The sequence below is a fragment of the Syngnathus typhle genome, linkage group LG12, assembly GCF_033458585.1.
Source record: "Syngnathus typhle isolate RoL2023-S1 ecotype Sweden linkage group LG12, RoL_Styp_1.0, whole genome shotgun sequence".
NCBI classification, from domain to species: Eukaryota; Metazoa; Chordata; class Actinopteri; order Syngnathiformes; family Syngnathidae; genus Syngnathus; species Syngnathus typhle.
The window spans coordinates 5,463,627-5,486,349 of record NC_083749.1 but is presented as its reverse complement, the minus strand read 5'-3'; the positions used below and the strand labels follow the sequence as shown (position 1 = coordinate 5,486,349).

Genomic DNA, 22,723 nt, shown 5'->3' with positions numbered 1-22,723 from the left:
GGGACGGTATGCAAAAATGAGGAGACAGGAAAACTTGCAGAGGAAATGCATGTAAAAGTGTCATGTAAAAATGTCAGTTGGGAAAAAAAACAACACCTCACATTGGTAACAGTGGAATTCTTGCTGAAAAGCCTGTATTAGGGTGTGTGTGTGTGTGTGTGTAGAGCAAGAGAGAGTGAGAGAAAGAGGTGACGTGGTACTGCGGAGGGAGGGGCCTTCTGCATCCAATTCATTCCGGACACCACGTGTCCTCAGAGCGTGGGAAAGAGGCGAGCTTTTCTTCCCAGCAAAGAAAGAGCAAGGATCAAATAACATGGCGCTGCAGCAGAGATGGTGCTCAGCAGACAGGCAAGGAGTTCACTCCAAAGGCAGAGCTGATTTCTGCCCAGAGAAAGTGGCAACTTCTGCAAAAGAGTTGAGGCTGTGTGGTTTAGTGTAAAAGGCGGGGGAGCTGAGCTGAGCACAAAGACATGTGGAGGGAGCTGCGACCACCTGGACCAGGCACATAGGGTGTCGTTTTGGAGCTAAAGGGTGTCAACTCTTTGCATTCTAATCATTTTAGATTTGCTTGATTGTTTGGGTTTGAAAAGGGGTGGCGGTAAATGCAAAAAGCAGGAGGTGTCTTTATTCAGTTATTTTAAAAAGGGAAAAGCATTCTTTGCAAAATTTGGGGAATTAGGTCACACTAAGTGATAAATTGTGGTCATATTTAGAGCCCTTCTCAGAATTTCTTTTGCATTAATATCATAGTGTTAATTAAATGTCAGACTTAGACATCATCTCCTTTGTCCTTTGGTCACTGATCAATTTCACAGGTCCAATTCCAAACAGCCATAAAGAAAAGATCATCACTATTATCTTTCAAAAGACGCAATACTTTGCAAAGCCCCTACAGATAACCGTATTGTACGTGGTGTAATGTTACTTCTACCGACAAAGCCTCAATCTGTGGTGGCCAAACCCTTGAAGTTAGGCAATTAGCAACACGGCATTAAATGACATTCCTCAACTGTCAGTCACACAAATTGAATGGATGACTCAGAAGATATTTACCTGAAAGACACTCAGCACAACATGACTCATGGAAATCCCTGTGGCTTTTTACTTTTTTTTTTTTTAATGCGAGATGTCAATAAAGCGGAGTGGACATCTGCCAAGCGTTAAGGATAGTTGGATTTTTATGAGTGAAGGAAATGCATGTGAATCTCTTAAAACCTTCAAGGGCAAACACATAAAGTCAATGAAGTATTTGGGAAGAGACAGAAAGAGGTTGGAGATGAAATGTGAAGGACTTCTCACCGCATGTGTTGGGTTACTCTTTCAGGTCAGAATCCTAAACCTCCCAAATTGTTCATGTTGCACCTGTGCAGCTTCAAATTTTTTATTTTTTTTTTTTTTAAAGGGAAAAAAAAAAAAAACAGCGGCAAGCACATTCTCACAATGCTGCAAAATTGTCCTTAGAAGAAACGCAGAATTTTAATAACAAATATTAAATGTACACGTTATACAATTCTTGAGACAGCCAGAGAACCGCAATAAAAATGCCCAGCTTCTTGAATAAAGACAATTTAAAAAAATAATAATTACCAAAAAAGTAGAATTAAAAGTTTTTAAAAAAACTTTCAAGTTGTGATTCAACTTCATGGTGGATTCCATTTTAAGGCTTCTACAACAAAAACATGCTTGATTGAAGAAACACCGTGATGATAAACGTGTTTACATTTTAACCCAGGTAAGCTCCAACAAATCTAATAATACTAAAAACGAATGAGAAAAGTCACTTTTTGTGTCCAATTGTAGACACCTTCCACCTAACGTTTGGTGTTTCTCCCGTTCCGTTTAAAATGTATATCTGTGATGTGCATGACCTCCTTAAACATGGAGACAACACGGTCAAAGTGAGAGCCCTCCCAGAACACCTTTCCACAGCGGGTACAGACAAAATAGTGGGGTACTTTGGGTACCAGGGTCGGTGGTACCGTGTGCAGCTGTATGGGTGCCCCTCCGGGAAAGTTCAGGGTCACGGGGTCCAGATCTGACAGGGAGGCCCATTTACACTGAGGACCATATCTGGGGAGTTCAAGATGAAGCGGCTCCTCCTCCGGTGGTGTCAGCGATGTATCAGTCGCCTGCACAAATCCTACAAAAAGAAAAAGAAATGGCAAAAACGGAAAACACACGTACATTAGCATCGTCTTATGCTAGCGTTGCGTGTCAATTCGAGGTAGTTGACTAACCTTTTTGTTTAAGCATCCTGATCATGTCTTGTCTGGGCAGTGCCACATACTGATCGCTGTTACACGCCTGCATCAAGAATAAAAGAAAACAATAATTAAAAGCCAGTCATAAAGGACTTAATTACTGACGCAATTGAATGAACTTGTGGTGAAGTTTTAATGGGACTGTGGTACGTGGAGCAATGCTTTCTGAAGATGATCATCACTTTTGAAAAATATGACAACAGCGCACGGATCGGATCTATGGGAGTGTGTGTGTGCGAGTGTGTGCAGGAGAGTGTTTACGCCTCTAACATTCACACGTCCGTGCCGTCCTGTCCTCGACGGTGCAGGACACCCCTCCCCGGCAGGACATTAGTGACCTCTTGTTTGCCAGCCCCCCGACCTTCGTGCGCACATACACACACACACTCCTACTCTCACACACACACACTTGTCTGCGAGCCATCCTGACAGCATGAGAGTGCTAAAAGCCTTGTCAACACACCTGAGCTCCACCCAGCAAACAACATTCCATTTAAGTGCAGGGTTTTAAATCAAACCCTATTCAGCATATCTCAGTCACGTTAGAGTAGATGCAATGCTCCGTTGGCCCCATATGACCTAAAAGGCCGAAGCGTTTTTGGATCTGGCTTCTGGCGAGCTGTGTTTGCCTCTGCGGTGACTGAGGCCAAGACATGGGGAGAGCGGCTAGACAGTGGAGGTGTGGGAAGAGTGAGGTGTCAGCTCCTGTCTTGTCCGTGGGAATGAGGCTCATCACTCCCGTCATTCCGCCTTCACACTTGCGGAAAACATGCATTTGCGCACACACCAGGAAAAAAAAAAAAATATTCCACCGGCACAGACAAAACACTCGCAGTGCGTGCAAAACCGCGGGCATCCAAAAAGTGCGTGCACATGGCTCACACATACGAGCGAGGCGGCAGCCAGAAAAACAGAGTGCTATTTGCTCAGCTCAAACGTTTCCCAGAGCGGAGCAAGCCAAAACCTGCAATGAAGTGTCAAGGCTGAGCCACGCATAGGCAGGCACACACGCAAACCTGCATGGAAACGGGGCCGTGATTCATCAAAACACAACGACAAGTGCAGGTACGCTACGAAAGACGACCAGAAGGCACACGCGGGGTGATTAAGTGATATGAACACATTTGTGGAGTGCTTTAAACGCATTTATGGTTCGGATGGCAATAAAGTGCAAAATGAATTTTGTCAAAGTGGGTGGTTTGTCTTTAAATGAATACAGATGGCAAGGCTTCCATCTCACTGCCTGAGACCGGATGATTTTTCTTTTTTTGCTGCTGCTTTTGGCTAGCCAAAGCACATGAAGACTAGACTTTCCACATCAATACATTTAACTGCTGGAGTTTTTTCTGTTTTTCATAAAGAGCACAAGTCATGCCAAAAAAGTACATAGGTGACTGCACAAAGATCATTACATTGTTATACTGATACAACAGGCAGGGAAAAAAAATATAGAAAAAATACGAAAAATATTTCCTTACATCACCCAAAAGCAAAGCAGCTGTTTTCATTCCCGTTCATGACTAATTCATTTTAAAATTGGGAAGGTTTCTTCACTGTGTGTTCTCTCGGGTCTAATTTGAGGCAGTCTTTTTAATAAATGTACCCAATAACCATAAAAGTAATAACAGCAATGTGGTTAGCTATTGTTGTTGTGACGCACTCCAAATGCTCACAGTGAACACTTGACACACGTGTAACTGATTTTTTGTTTTCACAGCAATAAAATACTAGAATTGATCCCCATGTTGGTTTTAATAAAGTCCAAATTGAGACCGGTTTTCATGCTCTAAAGTGCAATCGTTAGCCAAAATCAAAACGTTCAGGACGGCAAACATTCAAACTGAACTCTTGTTTTAACGGAACTTTTCTAATTTTAGACACTTGCGACACGTCGTCTCTTTCTTTTGTTCCCTTCGGTGTTTTCCAGGGGACCTCGGGCATTCTCACACTCCGTGTGGCCGTGCCAGAGAAAGAATGCTCCTTGCTGTGACAACAAAGGCCATCTAAAGTGTGATACTGTGTTTCAAAGGATGGGAGGTGGTAGAAAAAAGGGGAGAGAAAGGGGGGATATTGGAAAGGAGGTGGTGGGGGGGAGATTTCTCCCCCGACGCGCTCACACACCCGGCGCTGACTCCGTAGGCAGCTCCCATGGGAAAATCCTACACCAATATAAAAAGGCGGCGCTTTTTAGGGCCCATGTAGGTCACATGGTTTGGGCAGCCAATTGCTGGCCGGTGATTTGATTCAAACTGTGGCGAGTCAGGTAAGGGGCAGCGTGGGAACTGGAAGAGAAGACGTAGAAATGGGGAGCAAGACATGCATCGTCGTTTCCCTTTGAATGTTGTTTTTTCACTTTGGCAGTCCAGAAAAAGGTTAAGAATACCGAAGTCCGCTGTTGGAGAGCGCTGCGGTCTAACCCATACATACAATATTTAGGAAAGGTACATCCTTCCTTGAAAGGGGAAAAAAAAATACATTGCACAGACTCATTGTTTTTTCCCACAGACTCATTGTTTTTTCCCATTGTCCCATGTCGACAGAATTTTAACATTTTAGGTTCCCTATCATTTTGTTCGGCAGCGTTTTAGCGCCATGTGGAAATGATTGTGTGATGTGTTCTGCATTCATAAACTCTGTCTGGGTCAAGGAAAGTGCGTTATACACAAGATTTATATGACATAAGCCGTTCCAAAAAAGGTCACAAAGCAGCCATTAATATAGATACATTAAAAACTACTATTAGCATTTAGCATCAAATACATTCATAAATCAGTCAGCACACGCTGCATATAAAACGAGATTTTTTTTTTTTTTTACAACCAGAGGGTTCGAGGAACTCGTGAGGCTTGGTTTGAGAGGACCTACCCGCTGTGGCGGAGGTTTCTCAAGAATAACACAAGCCTTCCAGGGCTTTTTTCTTTCTATATGCGTTCACACCGCCAGGAATGTTCAAGTGACATAAGACGGCGCTTAGCATAAAGGGGATTCAATGATGTCACTTTCCCGCTGGGATAAGCCCCCTGGCTGACTGAAGAGGAAAGGGACACAAGCAGAAGTCAAGGGAACTTCTTGAATAAAGGGCAACTTTAAGTAATCTTCCTTGGATACTGATTTTAGAGGTCTTAAAATCGTAGGACTTCAGCTCCGCTCAACATTCGAAGTCCAACTTGAGTTATGAAAAGAAAATTTCCCGTGCCATTTGGACTGCAAGCTGGTGAATTCTTCATGCGTTAACAAACCTTTTTCAACAAGCATAAAACTTCATTTAATTTCTTTGACTGGAAATCTGCTGGGCCTTTTTAAAGTCAGGTCACATCTCTTTACAACTCACACTTGTCTTTAAGAGCAACTTCAAGACCACATGTTGAAGTGACCCACATCCGATCTGGAAAAGATCACATTCTGTGTGGTTTGTGTTTCTGACATTGCCAAGAAAAAGTCACATGTGGGGAGGGGGGGGACTGATTTTTACAGCAGTGTGAAGGTAGCGCCAACGACATAATGGAGGATGCCAGGACCTTAGCCTGGCTTTCTGAAAAAGGTTGTTTGAACTCGGGAAAAAAAAAACACTCAGCGGTTTGGAAGTGACCATAATCAACACCAGACTTAAACTGAAACCAAACATGCAGTAAACAGAAATCTATTCATTTTATTGGATCGCACCAGAAAAGCCAAAGAGACACATTTTTGGCTTGTCTGCCCACCTGAGCTTAAATGTGTTGCCATTCCTATGCAGATGCTAGGCAATTCCAAATAAGCACCGACTGTAAATTATCAGAGTTAAAATCTCGGGCAGTAAACACTCCACTAAAGCCGGAGGGAATCTGAGGTAAGACGTGCCGTGGTCACGTTTCCCACAGGATCCTGTGGGGGGGATCTGGCTAGTGTCTCAGAACCCCGAGTCTGACGTAATTAGCAGCTCTGCTAACTAACCACTACCACCTGACGGCAACCTGAACTTGGACCGAAGCAGGGCTTGTCTGGACTTGACATCACACACTCCTTCCTCTGACTCACTTCAATCACACACACAGAAAAAAAACACACACACTAGTCGCTGCATAGACTGCGCAGAAATAACGGTCATTTCGAATCTTCAAGGTACCAAGACGAGATTTAAAAAATAACCGGTGGTCGAGAAGATAGTCTGCCCGTTACACAAACGGCACTAATGCTCTCCCTCAGCAGTTAATTCTGTTTTCTCCCCACTCAACCTTCAACCCCAACCTCTTTCTGGCTCTCTCACCAATTGGACCCATGTTGTCTCTCTCGCTCTATGTCTTGCTTAGAGCTTCATCTACCCCCTTCCAGGGTTCCCTTCAATCTACCTCGCCACTTCTCTCTGGTTGTCTCTCACCTCTAACCTTCTTCTTTCTCTGCTTCTCTGAGGACTCTTTCTTCCCTCTTTAGATGCCAGATAGCTGAGGCCAGTCCTAAGACAAGCAGCTCGGGGGAAGAACACTACGCTGAAAAGGTCTATTGACAATGCTGTTCGCTCAGCAGTGTGTTTTGAGGAGGGATAAAAATGCATTAATAGCTGGATTAGACAACCACACAGCATCTATTGATGGCTAGCTTTTGGCACGATGGGTAAAAATGAAAAACAACGAGATCAAACTTGAGGCCTGGCACTGCGACGGGGCGCGGATGACATACAATACTTGGCACATGGGTGATTCACAAGTGGAGTAAACTCATTCCCATGCGAACATAAGGTTGTTGATGGTGCTCGGATGGCTGCTTTCTAAGCAGCTTGTTAATGCCCTTTTAAGTCTCGCTAATTCAAAGCTACACAGCCATAATTAAAACGCTTGTTTAGCTCACTGTCACAATGTGAACTTAAGTTGTGCACACATACTTCGCGGCACAATCTTTGGCGCAACGCTGCTACAGCTCATCCTACAGCGCGCTTCACTTTGTTCTCATCTGTTCCTGACGCGGAGGCACGCGGGGAATGTTATTGTAATGTAGAGTGACTCATCCAAGATTGTAAATATTGACAATAGCGGCGGCCGCAAGCGGGGCCGCTCTCTCTTGAGGACATAGAAGGTCACCATAAGACGAGGTTGGAGACATGCTGTTTGGCAGTTGCCCATTACTTCGAAGTGTGAATGTATAAAGCTGTGGAATACAAGTACTGGTTCTCTTAGTGAATATATTGGAACATTTTGTGACAATACATTCATATGTGTACTTAATCTACATGATAAATCTTTTTATATTGTATACATTTAGGTTAATTCATAATTCCTTGATTTGGGGGAGGGGGCAAAAATGATAAGGGTAGTTTTCCCATTTGTCTTGTTGACATCAAAAACGCTATTAGCATGAAAGCAAAGGGGCACCGGTTATGGAAAGGTGCGATAATAGCACATAAAAGAGGGAGGGGACCCGGGGGTTAAGTGGCAATAATGATGCGGGATAAGACACGAGTGGGTTTGTGTGTACATGCGAGTTAAAACTCACATCAAAGTGTTTCAAGGAGCCTTGCCCATGTCAACAAGAGACACGGAAAAAGGGGGGGGGGGGGGGGGGCAGAGGTTAAAAAGGGAGTGCGTACAATGTTGGAGACGGGTGGCAGTACACCATGGTGAACAAAGAGCGCAGGGGAAGATGGCGGAGCGAAAGGAGAACTGGTGGACGGTTGGGCTACGTGGGTGAAATCAGAGAGAGTTGGGGTTTCCAGTGAAATAAATCGCCTGGAGTGTGACGAGAGAGGATGATGGAGAGAGTTGGTCTGTCACGCACACTCTTTAATTCTACTATTCGTTCCTTCCCTGCGATGCGTCTCCCTCTCCGCAACCGGCCCCAGAGAATTCCCTAGGGCCAGGGGCAGTCCCCTTTCAGTCTCCAGTGACACAGTAATTAGAAGTGTGGGAACTGAATCCAACCCTCTTTCTGAGCCCCACAAGCCTCCCCCCCCCCTCCCTCTCTTGCAACCCGGGCTTGCTCCCATCCTTTCACTCCTCGTTGCCCTCCAAGCAGCTTCAGGCAGCTAGCCTTTCTCTCAACTTCCTGTGCCACCTTTGTCACCTCACCTTCGTTCTTAGGCCCGAGGGCCCAACATGTCGCCAAGGAAACTTTCATGTTTCTACATCAGGGTTAATGATTTAAGCTTAAGCCGAAAACAATGTTTCACGTATTGCCATAGCGGTGACAATTACAGTGACTGTATGTAAACAATTATGGAGAACATGGAGTACATTAGTTTGATGAGATCACTTGAACTAATTTTACTCGCTGACAATCTGCGAGGCAATAAAAACTGCCGCGTGACCTAATTTTGCATTCCGACCATAAGGTTGGGATTGACAACATGGGCTGGTGTAAGCCCCCCATCCGGGCATAGAAAAAGTACCAGAAAACCAATTTAGGAAACCGGAAGAAACCTTGAGAAGAGGACCACAGATGGAGGGATCCCCCTTTTAGGATGACAGGATCGCAATGAATGATGAGTGGTGTTTTTAATGCCAAGAAGTTGAATATGTCAACATTGTGTCGATTTTAATTGCTCTTAATGACACACACAAAAAAAAAGACTAACAGTGTGAACAAAGGGTGAGCTTACTTTCGACCTTATATGGTAAACCTATTATAAGATGGACTCTGTCATCCATATCTCATGATTGATCCCATTTTCATGGATGGGAGTGAAAAGCCCATCACTAACTGGTAATTAAATTAAAAACATTGTATCGAAGGGATCCTGAATCCTCGTGGGCCACCTGTGATCTTCATGGGAGCTACATATCACACACGCTCACACACACGCACACTGAACCCCTTACCCTGCATTCACCCCCACCATCGACCCCCACCCCCTTGCCACAGAGTCCCCGATCCCTCGGAACAGAGCAACGCTGTCTCTACCGCTCTCCATCAAGCTCAACGCCCCCCCCCCCCCCCCCCCCCCCCCTCCGCCCCTATTCGCTATCTCCGCGGCGATAACCATGGGAACAGCAGCACTGTGGGAACGGGCCACCAGTTGACCAAAATAGACAGCAGCAAAATGGAAGGAAAGAAAGAAGGAAAGATAGAAAAGACTCCCAGGATGGAGGAGTGAGGCTACATGTGACAAGTCCATGAGATCATCCAGGTAGTCTCTCATTTTTGGGTTACGCCGACAGCAGAAGGGGACGCCGAGTTGCTTCAGCTCCAACATTGCGGTGGTGATCTGGTTCTTGCACACATTTTGCACCGTCAACAGAATAGTAGCAGCTGACCACAAAGACCCTCCACTCAAAGACACTGATGCAACAGAAACACACACACACACACACACAGTAACCACATTGGCCCCAAAAACCACATTAGCAAACTTGAGGCGAGTCTGAAAGTCGACCTTAAGTTCAGAGTATACATGAGCGGAATAGTTGGCAGCTTGTGTCTTTAACGGCGATATCTTTTTGTGGAAATCAAGCCATATTGGTGTTTATTTGTGTTTGGTCCATAGGCAATGGCTACTGGTCCCAAGGGAGCATACACAAAAATACTCGCATGCAAACACACTTTGATGACGCAAGATAAAATACCGAAATGAGGTTCCTATGAGAAACATAGACACGAGGCTTCCTCGGTCTGAAAGGGGGAGGAGGAGGAAATGGGAAAAGATGCAAATACATACCATCGTCATGGTTGTTTTTTTTGTTTTTTTTTTTGAACTGCTGCAAATTGAATTTTCCATTCCATTTACAGTACAGCACATCCTCCCGATTCCAACATAGGAGTCCAAGAAATCTACTCTTACAAAGATCTCTGATTAGGTATCACCATCCTAAATGTAATTGAGCATTACATTCCATCTTGCCCCAATGATTTATCTTCCATGTGACTCATGTCAATCTCCGTCAGTTCTTTTTTCATTCTTATCCTCTCCATCTATTTGTCGAGTTAGGTGTCACTATTACACATTTTTACAATCGGAATTAATACAAGTCTCTAAAAGGAATCCATTTGTACTTGGCTTTTGAAGTCGGGATCCAGCGGAATAAAAGCTACAGAGCAATTACTCTATTTTCTGCAAGCTGTGGATCATTTTGACATTATCGTCCGGGCATTTTTAAATCAAAAGAAAACATGTCGTTCTTTTACTGTGTGGTATTGTTGGCATTATTTGAAGCCAGCTTTGTTATTATGCAGCCTAGAATTGTCCCTCCCTTAGGAGACTCGGAGGGCAATCACTCACAGCAGCAGTCAGGCCATGGAGCTACTGTGCTCTGCAAAACATGAGAAACTTCCTCTTTCTGCGAGGACGTCGGAGGGGAGAGCATCGGTAAGTGGTTCCCGTTCCCCCGAGCTGCGGGGGAAAGTAGACCCTCTCGAGTGCCCCTCGGCTTCCCCCGTGAACCGGCAGCGTGGTTGGACACGCACACGCACAGTGTGGTTTCTCCTCAGGAGGGGAACATAAACAGGGCTGTCTGTCGGCAAGCGCGAAGCTAGTTCTCATGACATCACCACCCGTCAGGAATGCACCACTCTGCCCTGTCGAAACCCCTCCGCCGGCCAGGAACGCACACGTACCAACACACACATGCACAAAAGCACACGTTGAATGATTAATGCGCCACCAGCAGCATTTTTTTTTCCAGGGTAATGTATAGTGTACACAACACGCACGTGAGTGGCATTTGAGTTATTTACTCTCCTCCTGCATTCCTTTTCCTCAACGGTCGGTTTTAATGAATCACTCGCATCCCTACTTTTAAAATGTAGCCCCATCATTCTTCACCACTTGGATATGTGTGTTGTCGCAAGACCGCCCACACACAAAGACTCATCAAAAATAGCACAGGGTTAAGTTGGTGAATTTGATTTGAACGATATCAAAACAGCTAATTAGCATTAGCATGTTTACAGCTGATGAACTGTGACCCGAGACTGCAATAGCTTTTGCACAACTAGATGGTTGATGGCTATTGGCGTCTTTGCCAATGCATTTTTTTATTTATTTTTTACAGAAGATTGAGCCTCAATAGTGTGTGGCGCAAAAGGGACTTTTGTGTGTTTCAGTGTGTGTGTGGGAAAACAAGGGAAATTACGCATTACTTCCTTGAATTGGTGCTTAGAGGAAAAGCCCTGTTGAGGCTTTCTCCTCCCTTCTCACCTCTTCCTCCCTTTTCTGTTCCTTCCATCATCATCAACCTGCTTCATCTGTCTCCTCTCACTCAGCTACCATCATCTCCCCCTTTCATATTCTATCTTGCATCCCTACCTCCATCTCACCTTGTCATTGTCATGGACACTTGCTTCCTTCTCCCTCTCGCTCCCTTCCCTGGCTCCTTAAACCCACTCTGATTCTCTCAGGCTCGGTGACAGGAAGCAGCTTGGCTCTCAGACAATGGAACACATCAAAACTCGCCACCAGCCTCGCCAACTTCACGCACACACACATGTAGACAAACAGAGCAAGACAAACAGGACATTCCAGCTGCCGGCTGCACCGGATTCCTCGCCTTTGCTAAAGTGAAACGGAGAGTGAGACTCTGAGGGTGGGAGTGGAGAAGTGAGGCAGGGGCAAGGAGGCCAGGAGCAGATGGGGAGACGGGGTCAGACGGCGAGAAATAAAGGTGAGCTCAGGGAGAGTGGTTTGAATTTCAGGGAGTTGAGGATATGCTCTAATTTTGAACAGAGAAGCGATACCGTAATTATAAGACATAATTGATATTAAAAACATTTTTTTACCTAAAATTGTTACTTCAACTACCAAAACGTAACTTAACTCCTAAAGTAAGAACGCTATCACAATGCCAGTGTTCCACTCATTTCTCCAGAATAATTATTATTGAATGTGTCAGCTCCTGTTGCACTTCAAAAATCATTTCCACGTCACATGACAGTTCCTGAACAGTAAAGTGAAAGCTACACGTTAGTGGTCCACTCATGTTTGCACAGTGGGATTTTGTCCTCGTTTGGCTCCAGTCAGACACACAGACGCAGCAGGTTTGCCTCCACAGAAAAAAAGAAGACAAATATTTAGGTTCTTCATCTTAACGACGGCATCGCACTGTCATAATGTCAGATGCAGAAAATGACCACACTTGTGTGTGTGTGTGTGTGCGCGTGCGTGCGTGCGCCCATTAGCATTTTCTCAAGTCCTGCGAGTGTGTGTAAGAGGAGCCGTGAAGCGCTCACCACACACAGTGGGAAATATTTGGGATGGTTTCCCTCGGAATGTTTTGGCATGCCTATGGAATGTCCTCTCCCCCCCTCCCCCTTTTTAACCGTCTGTAACTCCCTTTTCTTGCTGTAGCTCCCCGTCATCTGCTGTGAGCAGGGGCAATGGGAAACCGCTAAAGTGCATCAATGTCACCTTGCACATGCAAAGATAATATTAATGCAGGGGATTAAAATGCATTTCATTCTGGCTAAAATTTGTCCACATTTTTTTTATTTTTACATCTTTTCCCCCCAACACGTCATGTTTTCAGAAATGTTCATTCTTTTTGGTTTTTAAATTTGACTTATAAAAGCTTGCGCAGTACACATTTTAACCTAAGACGTTTTTGAAAAAAAAAAAATCCACCCGTTGCTGAACCTAACACTTAAATCATAAATATGACTGAAACTGATACTGTATTGCATATATTTTTGTTATATTTTTATAAAAACCTGATGTGCTAAAGAAAAACAAGGACAAGTTCAGAATCAGCGCAAAGAAATCCATCCACACAAGTGTTGTCAGAAGGTCATTTATCTGCACTTACTGTTCGTTCTCAGGCTTATGCTTCTCATGCAGAGATTTATATGAGCCTTTCAAACAATACTGTGGTTTCGAGATGGTGAAATCCTTAAATTCTTTGCAATGCTGCACTGAGAGACATTGCTTGAAATTACAGTTATGTGAGCATATTTGCGGTGGATTGGGGAAAAAGAGAATCACACAAATATGAATGAGGCTTGGCCAATTCACACGTGTGCTCATATACCCGCACAACACAAAGTATCTTCAAACATGTTGAAACTTTTCACATTCCTTATGGTTGTCAGCCCACGGCGTTTTGCAGATCAAAGCAAAGAGAAGTTGCCTCGTTCTCAGCTAAGCTCCTTTTGAGTGGCATCTCACTCATAACCTCTTTGTCATAACCAATGTGTGCTAGTTTAGCCTCTCTTAATTCTCATTTACTTTCACTGGTTCTCTTTTGCTTTTTCCCCTCCTTGTCATCACCTCTATTCTCTTTTCTCACCCCTCCCTGCTCTTTTCCTCTCGCTCGCCTCATCGTAGGTCTGACCCCTCCTTCGCGTGGTGTGGCGGTTCCTGTTGCTCTTGTTTTCACTTCCCCAGCAGTCTGGTGCGTGGGAACCAACGTCGCCGCTGCTGCAGCAGCACTGTCTATGACTGACTCAATTCCTGTCTGAGTGTGTGTGTGTGGATGCATGTATGCATGTGTGTGTGTGTATAGGTACTGTGCGTGATAGTGCCAGGAAGTGTGAGTTAGGGATTTTTTTTGTGTGTGCATGCATCTCACGCTATGTGTGATATGCGTTTGCTAGATTGTCCATCTCACAGGCAATCTGTGCAATCACAGCATGTCTATAAATGGCTAGCGAGGCACTGAACATCTGAACGGAAGTTTATGTGCATGCGTGCGTGTGGCAGGAAAGTATATTAGTGCACATGTGGCATATTTGTGGTAAGGATGGTGGATGAAGCTGAATAATTGGAGTGTAATGAAGTGTGTGAACTCCACCCATAGACCAAACCCTTTGCAAACATTTGAAAAAGATGAAATTTAAAGATAAAGGACAACACCACAATCTGATCTTTGTGGAAATTACATAAAGTGTAAACGTAACAAATTGACCATCTATTGGTAAGAATGTATTCAACTTGGTAATATTTCACTAACTTAAAGTAGGGACCCGATGTGGGTCAAAGATGATTATTTTTGCCTTTGATTGGTCATTAAGCACTATTATGATTATTATAGTATATTCTAGTTATTTATGTACTGTTATTACAGTACAGCATATGTTAATTTTACGGCAATGCAGAATCATTTTTATTGGTGCTCCAGGTTGGTCTACATGTTGGAAGCCTGACAAAACAGCACCAAGTGGTGTATCCTGACACATATTTTTTGGGGGGAGGGCAGGGGGTTAAGAACACCCAAGATTTGGACGCCCTCCCAGTCAGCACAAACATTTCTCAAAACAGCCACCCACAAAGATATTGTCAGGTCATATGGCATATATCAAGTCAAAAGACAGAACATCTTGAACATTCTTCCTACCTGGCAGCGGCTGAATACATCGCAAGGAGTAGGCCGGACGTTGAAGTGTTTGAGCACTCGGACAGCTTGATCTTTGGCCTTTTCCGAGCAGTCGAGGGACAGACAGCGGCCTTCGCCCACCTGGGATCTCAACTGTAATGGTACAAACATAAACCCTGATGACTCAAAATCAATTAAGCTTTTGGAAATATAACTTAGAATTGGTTTCTTACAGTCTGGTATGGTTGTCCGCATGTGAGTATAACACGGTATTCGGCTTGTGCTATCTGGACAAAAGAACACATGTTTTTTTTTTTTTTAACAAATCATGTTAACAAGGTATTTGGCTGTGGTTTTTATTGTGCATCTTAAATTAGAGATGGCCGACTGTTGACTGTGGTGAGCTCAGGTTAGCAATTGGCTCATGGATATAAAAACGATACGACACGTGCTGTATGCTTACGGCAATGCTGAGCTAGGAGGGGCAAAGGAGTCAGTGGATTCTGCATGTGGACAAGATATCTCCCAAAACAAGCTCAGGTGGAAGGAATTACAAACAGTTCCAAATACAAGTCGGTGTCGGTACAAATGCTGCTTTTTTTCAACACATGTACCTTTGCAGCCACTCTGTGATCATCAGTATCCTCCAAAATGACCACATCGACTCCCAAACAGCGCAAGTACCTCCCGAGGCCTTGCAGCATGTTGTCACAAACCACCCGCAACTGCTGGGGGGCCAGAGGAGCAGGAGGGGAGTCTTTGGGGGGCTCCTTGCCACACAGGAGGCCTTTCTCAGTGTCAGAGCAAGGGGGACTGACCCATTGAGCCCCCTGACATTCCTAAATGGACAGAGACAATAATGCGATACTTAAGTGATCCCCACAGGGGGATTTTCTTTTCACTTGCAGAAGAGAGCTGGGAGGTCAAAGCACAGGGTGAGCTATACAACCACCACCCCCGGCGCTGCTAGAGTGTCTTGGTCAAACACACATTGTTCCCACCCGCAGGTTTGATGCCCCAATCCAGATTCTTTACATGGGATCTTTCCATTTGGTGTCACTCACAAGCGCGAAGAAGTACCGCTAGTAAAAGTACAAGTACTGGTATATTGTATAATATGCCTGCCAAGGTTGGTTTCATCAGTGCTACTATGGTAACTTTTATTTTTGTGTCCAAATTCCTTGGTATTTTCACAATGGAAAGCTGGATTGAATATTAGTGGCAATTGAAATAAGGTAATAAAAAAAAAAAAAAAAAAAAGAAAAACAAAGATGGGTCAAATTGAGAAATTGTCCTTGAGGGGTAAAAAAAAAGAACTTGATATTTCGAACCCTAACCTCTTTGTTGCTGTTTTGATTCATCTTCTTGTTTTTTTTCTCCTTCTGCTTTGCATGTTCATTCTTCTCTGGTTGCGTTACAGTGATGGAGCACAAATCTCTTGGAAGCCCAAAGCTGGCAGGTTTAGCAGAGAGCACAGAATACACATCCAACAAACAGTAAGCATCCGTCACTGGAACGAAATGAGAGAGGAGGTGACCTTAGTAGAGAGCAATTATTTAGGGAATACATTGCTTATCAGTCATAAGTGTAAAAATTGGGTGTTACTGAGTGACTCACCTGCATATCTGATTTGGCTGACGCGCAGCGGACGCTTAGTCCAGTTGGACATTTGCTCGGTCTTGTCGAGGGCCTTTCCCAGGACTTGTTTGACTAGAAGACTGAGGCCTTTCTCAGGGGAGTTCTCTCCCACCAGCACCTCCTTAGGGCCACGCTGTGCGCCGCTCACCTTGCCACATTGGAGCTAAAAAAAAAAAAAAAAAAAAAAAGGCGTTACACTGCAATAACTTTATTTCAAATGTACTGTTGGAAATTATTAGAACATCAGATATTACCTTTTGGTGTACGTTAAGAAGATCAAGCATTCCCTCTATCTTCAGTGGTTCCTGCACAAATTGAGGCCAAGTGGATTTGAGACACCTGAGATCTCCAGCCATGCCATAACCTAAAAAAAACACATGGTTATAAGTATGTCTGCGCAAATATGTCAAATATAACCATATCCGTTGTCTAGTTTCGATGCTTACCCACTTTAAGGACATTTTGCTCAGAGAAGAAACTTCTTATGAATAAAATGGTCTCGGGATGCTGCCACAATCCATTTGCACAGAGGTCCAATAGGAAAACGGTGTCAGAAGTAGCAAGCTGTATCAAGGCAACGTGCTGAGTTGAACCGCAGCCAAATGTGGGCTGCCACTCCATATCAACTCCTACCACACTGCCCTTCTGAAAAAAAAAGAAAAGGTAAATCATTTAATCAGTTATTCGACATTTTCAGTGGTTTTCCCATCTTTACCTTAAAGAGAGTCTCCCGACAATTTTGAAGGGCTTCCAGGGTGTCCACGTGCTTAACTTTCTCTTTGGCGAGAGGTACCTGGTAGAACTTTTGACAATGAGCTTCAGATGGCGTCCACTCCTCGCTGTGTACGGAATCGCTTAGATGTCTGAGAAGATGTGACAGATGTGCATCCTTATGAGTGTGTTTGGGAAAAACACATATTGTTATTGCAGTTTGTGCCACAATGTTCACGAGTTAAAAAAAACATTCACTAACATGGTTTGTGCGGCAAAAAAAAAAGATCCATTGTGCATACTCTAATATGAGCGTGTCACTACATTTCTCCATGTTGTGTAATTCATCTAAAAGAAAGTTGAATCGCTCGGGTTGTGAGAAAATGGGGATGTGGTCAACCAAACTATGAGAGTGAAACTATTCCTCTTTTTACCAAATTGGTTCCGTATGTGCACGTCACAATTTGCATAACAGTGAAACATCCCAAAACCGAATTTCCCATTGCGATCGATCATATTGTGGATTATTTGTTCCAGACCCCATCGCATCTTAACAGGCAACGTTTTCATTGTCATACAAATATGAGCATTGGTTTTAACAATATTTGTCACGTCACATGTATAAAAAGAAACCAACTATGGTTTGACAGAAGGGACACGTGACTACAGGCCAGCAGCTCCAATTGTCATCATTTGTCTCACTTTAAGGCCGTTGACTTTGACTTGACAAACATTTTGGCTGACTCACTGTAGCTCGGGTGATAAACTCTGCTGGGTGTTCCAAACCACAAAAGGGAGTCTATGCCTGGGAAGGCTATATCTCAGCGACCACTGAGCGGCTTTTTCACATCCACAGCACTGCAGCAGCCTCACCACCAACAGGATCTGGAGCTCGAGGTCATCTGCCACGACGGTCTGGATGTTTATGACGCACACAAAAAAAAGTTTGTTGTGGAAGGAATACAAATTCTTTTCATGCATGATCATAAACTAAAAGATGGCACCTACTTGCACATGGTCACTCCAATTCTCCTCTGTCATGCTGTTCTACAAAGAGAAGAGTGGACCAAGCAGGTTTTGATTCGCAGGGGAAAAAACTGTTTTATCCCATAAAGAAATACACAGCCAAAATAAATGTGGCATTTCATTGACCAATTTAAATTATTTTCCAAAAAAAGAAATCTCACTTACGTCTACAAATCTCTTGAACATGAGGTACTGAAGTGTATCATGTCTCCTCTTGTGCAGGGCATTAGGACACAGCCCTGCGTCAACGAGAATATCATCCGATGAATACCGAACAGTGATTCACACGAGCACAGACACTCACCTTGATCGATATTGAATTTCTCCGCAAGTCGAAAGACATGTTTTGCCAGCAATTTGGGCTTGATTTGAGGATGGCTTTGTTTGGACGTGGTGAGGTGAGGAAACTGCCTATGGAAACACACAAATGGTGAACTTTTGTGCACATTTGGTCTTTTTTGGACTTGTAATGTGCACCATACTTGCTGATCATGTCTTTCACGGAGAAGTTGGGGTGGCACCAAGAGTCAAGCAGTGAGACTAGTTGCTTTTCAAGATGTACGTGTCCTGTAACAAAGCTCTCTGCTAATGACAGCTTGTCCTTGAGGATGAGTGGGATGCACACCTGCAGGGGACATTTTGACAACACTCTGAGGTTTAAGAATATAAACAAACCACAACAAAAAATATTTTTCCAAAGTTGACGGGGACTGATTTCAACACAACAAAAAAGTGGACTGTGTCAAGTGTGCAATAAGTGAAGTACTTTGTCAGACGTGTGTTACAGAAATGCAGTTCTAACAATCCTTTTAAGGCCACCTTGATAAAATATAAAAATGAGCAACTGACCTCCTCCAAATTTAGCTCATTCTGCAAGTTCAGCTTCTTACCGAGCACTGCTACCTGTAACAAAACAGTTGGTGTTAATTTGGTGTATTGTGGAACAATTGTTTTTAAATGTTAACAAGCAACACTCGCCTCTTTGTAGCAATTGCGGGCCAGTAACTTTCTGACATGCAGTCGCAAGGTAGCTGGATCCAAAGTGGTAAGCTGGTAGATATTTATGAGACTGTCAACATGGTTGCTTTGGGAGTCAGTGAGAAGAAGAAGAGCCCGATGCTGCAGGGCTGTTGCGTGTTGCTTTGGAAGTGAAGTCAGTGTAACCTGAAGCACAAAAATATCAAAGAAACATTAAGGGAGGTTAAATGTTAAATTCATGCTGTAAGGCAAATTGTCAATAGTAGAAATAAGATCACTACTTTAATGAGGAAAAAGAATAATCTAGCGAAAGGTAGCCTTCATAATATGATTAAAATGTATTGTGCTAAAAAAAAAATTCAAAGAAGCATTGCAATTAGAACCTCACTGACCTGAGGATGTTCCTTTAGCCAGCTCTGGAATTCCTTGAAGATCTGGGCCCCCTTCTGTTTAGACACAGAGCACTCTAGGAGTGTTAGGAAGGCCTCCAGGGGATCGTCCAGCTTTGAAAAGTCTTCCTGGGCTGCCAAATGGAGCTGTAGGAGGAAAACACAGACGGAAAGAAGGGGGAGATGAGAAGTCAGATACAAGGGGTAATTAAAAGTAAAGTAAAACATTGTCTGAACACTAAATAGGTTTTATGATGGATTATTTACATCAAATTTGCATTACTGTAAAAAAAAAAAAAAAAGTGTTCAGCTTGCACTTCCACTTTACTTTCAAGCATTTCACCATAATGAGACTTCCACTTAAATGGTTCAGGAACACACACACATACACACGCCAAGGGACATACATATATGGGGTGCCTACTTAGGAATGCAAAGTTTGGCTTTAGAAACTCCCTTTAGGAGAAAATAATATCTGTGTGAGAATGTCTGGTGCTGCCTCCTAATTTGCCCAACAGATGTCATTCACTCAATATCCTCCTCACACAGATCTCAAGTTCATTCAGTGCAAATTCCTTCCTTCCTACTGACAGCCACTCTGGTTTCCTCATTAACGCACAAACACACACTGGTGAGCTTCATTTAGGGTCAAGTTCTTCATCACTCTATTGAGTGTTTCTTCCTTTTCAACCGCTCTGTGAAGAGAACAAAATAACCCTCCATATTTTCACCCTTGTTAATATTCCACATATGGAGCTAATATAGGGCAAACTCTCACCGTCTGCACATCGTCGCTACACCCTGGTTCCAAGGGGTGCTGTCTCAGCAAGGTCGGGTCAAGACCTGTGGGGATAACACACGTGAGGTGGGGTTTCACTTTGACCCTTGACCTCCTTCAACCTGTCAAGGAGCGAAAACAAATGGAGCTATAGCTGATATTTGATAAATGATTTGGAAGTCAAGCAGCATTGTAGAAAAAAATACCATTACAAATTAGTTTAGGCCAACATCCAGCTTGGAAAGTCATTTTGAATCAAAGTAGGCACAGCAAAGAAGGTTATTCTTTATTATTATTTCTTTAACAGGCAAACCAGAGCCACCATAACATTGGAATAACAGCTGAGGTAGTTGGGCAGGAAAGGAACCTGACATCAGCTTTGCGTTCCAAACACATGTGCAGTTTGAAAGGACACTTTTTGGCAGGGCACAGGAAAAAAATACAAAGAAGGGAAGGTTTGTCGACGCAATTACATAGCGAATGATTTTTGTCTTTTCACTACTATACCTGCTGCCCCTCTAGCTCCCTTCCTCCTTCCCAGGCCTCGTTTTCCTGTCCTCCGCACCCTCCCCGCGGCAGCCTCTCTCAATTTTGTCTCGGATTTCCCCAGGAAAGGGCTATGCGCTAGTCATGGTGTAAAAAATAAAAGCCTTCCTGATGAACAGCCTGGGAACGTAGACCCTAGAAGACCTCTCCCTCCTCTCAATTCATTGTATGTGCCTGCCTTGCGCATTAAACATTTATATTTTGTAAAATTAACTGATGGACTATGATGAGAGGCTGGAGGCTCCCTATTCACAACATATTGACCCCATCAATGCACTTTGGTCGATTTTGGTGACTTAATAATATGAAGTAATGATTAAAAAAAGTATTTTTCAAGCATTTGCAAGTTAAATGTTTAACGGGCTCTTTTGTATTGGGCCCGAAAAGCAACCTTATTGTTCTCTGCATAATAAAGCACATTTCTGAGGGCCTAAACATAAATGACAACCCAAATTGCACACATATGGGGACTGGTGATTGTTTTTTTCTTCATATTTGAAAGGTGTCATACACGAGTACAAAAAGATTAGTTTGTAGCGCCCCCTACAGAGATTTAACGGAACTATATCTTGAAAAGTTTGACCTATGACTACAAACATTGGGAGAAATGTGTGCTTTGGTCATAAAAAATTGTCTCAAAAATAGAAAACCCTCAACACTTTCTAGTACGAATGCTTTTGACCAAAATGACTCACAAATAATAAAAGCCACATTTCCAACTCTATGAATAAATCTCTATGAAATTCAGTGCACGAGCTACTCTGCCTGCCTGTTGCCAGGGAGCGGCCAAAATAAAGGCAACACAAAGATCAAGTGTGCAAATGGGGTGTTTGGTGTCACTTCAGCCACCAGAACAGCTTGAGTGTGACTTGGCAGAGAGCTTCCGCGAGTGGTTGAGCCCCACTGGAAAGATGCCATGACATTCCTTCAACAAGCACTTTTGTATTGTACTGGATAAACCTTTCAACAGGTGCCATTGTAAAGCATCGAGGAGAAGATTAAGAGCACTTGCTGAATCTGAACCTTTATAAAGCAATGTTTGCATATGAATTACTCTAGTTTGGAGCTCCAAGAGCATGATTTTTGTATAAATAATTAACATACATTGTGCTCCAGGCTCCACAATGACAACTCTTTAACATGGAGCCTGATAAATTCAGTTTACACAAAAAGCAACATTCTTATTTCAAAACAACCCTTTCAGTCCTAAATATAAAACAAATGTAAACCAGCAACAACAGTGTTGTGCGCCAATTATAACCTCAAAACATCGAATATATGTAAATAGTGATACAAACCCTTTGAATTCAGAGATAAATTGTTCATTTCTGTCCACCAGCTGGAAGGTTTCTGTCAATCTGAAAAGAAGATAATAGAAAATACACTCATGAGACAACAGTCATATGACAGGTGCTCACATTTACAGAGGATGAGGCTCAGACTCACAAACCTGCAATTAACACATCATCAATAATCGTTATGCGAGTATTCAGAAATGTTTCACAACATGAGGCATCCGTATATGTCTATGGGCTGGCCAACCACAATTTAAAACTTATCCTCTATTGCCACCTACTGTTTAAGGCAGCTACGGAACCCACTTCTACGAAAATATTGGAAAAAAACATCACACTAAACATAAACTCCAATGACAGTCGTAACACATTAATTAAGTGTTACCTCAACTATTAGCATTGAAAAAACAACAACAAATCAATAGTATTACGTCATGACAGATTTTAGCTAGCTCATCTAGTGCTAATTCGGGATAACACTCTTGGACACTGGAACTCTTGAATTCATCCGTGGAGTACAACTAATACGTATCTGTTTGATCGAAACGCAAAATGTTGAAACGAAATGAACGTGAAACTTACCACACGTGTAATTTGTTCGCTGCTCGACTGAACTAAATTTACCTTTTTGCTAGCAATTACATTATTTTTTCCTCAATGTAGGTTTAACGTAACTCGCCATTTTAAAAATTGTGCCACTAGTATCACAATGTCTTGTAAAGTGTATATAACAAATATACAACAAATGGTCCCCCCAAAATAGATAAATCACATAAAATATGAAAGAAACGTTGACGTATTATTCTGCGTATTTTTCCTGCAAGCTAACACTTAAACTTAAAACTTGTACTTCCTTGTTTAGTCACGGGACGTTCACCGCCGCCGGTGATTG

The 22,723-nt window shown here is 43.2% G+C and overlaps 1 protein-coding gene across 1 annotated transcript; it reads right to left on the bottom strand.

The window, feature by feature from the left end:
• Positions 1–1,451: 1,451 nt before the first annotated feature.
• On the bottom strand, positions 1,452–22,697 carry exd3 (exonuclease 3'-5' domain containing 3). The gene is made up of 21 exons (XM_061292815.1): positions 22,414–22,697; positions 21,835–21,894; positions 19,991–20,055; positions 19,216–19,359; positions 18,820–19,009; positions 18,695–18,744; positions 18,328–18,470; positions 18,150–18,256; positions 18,011–18,084; positions 17,828–17,866; positions 17,568–17,734; positions 16,824–16,971; positions 16,555–16,753; positions 16,363–16,472; positions 16,088–16,271; positions 15,808–15,980; positions 15,085–15,309; positions 14,704–14,757; positions 14,492–14,623; positions 2,238–2,304; positions 1,452–2,140 (listed from the first exon to the last, which is right to left on the bottom strand). Exons 2-21 carry the CDS (start codon positions 21,860–21,862, stop codon positions 1,812–1,814), a joined length of 2,628 nt encoding a protein of 875 aa, XP_061148799.1. The 5' UTR covers positions 21,863–21,894; positions 22,414–22,697; the 3' UTR covers positions 1,452–1,811.
• Between the last annotated feature and the right edge of the window lie 26 nt (positions 22,698–22,723).

What these genes read in the sequence shown, in the direction of transcription:
- exd3 (XM_061292815.1), bottom strand. Translation starts at nt 21,862, where the DNA reads ATGAACAATTTATCTCTGAATTCAAAGG. An exon ending in TGTTCAAGAGATTTGTAGAC is followed by an intron (nt 17,867 to 18,010) that starts GTAAGTGAGATT and finishes TTCTCTTTGTAG; the next exon opens with AACAGCATGACAGAGGAGAA. An exon ending in CAGCCAAATCAGATATGCAG is followed by an intron (nt 15,981 to 16,087) that starts GTGAGTCACTCA and finishes ATTTCGTTCCAG; the next exon opens with TGACGGATGCTTACTGTTTG.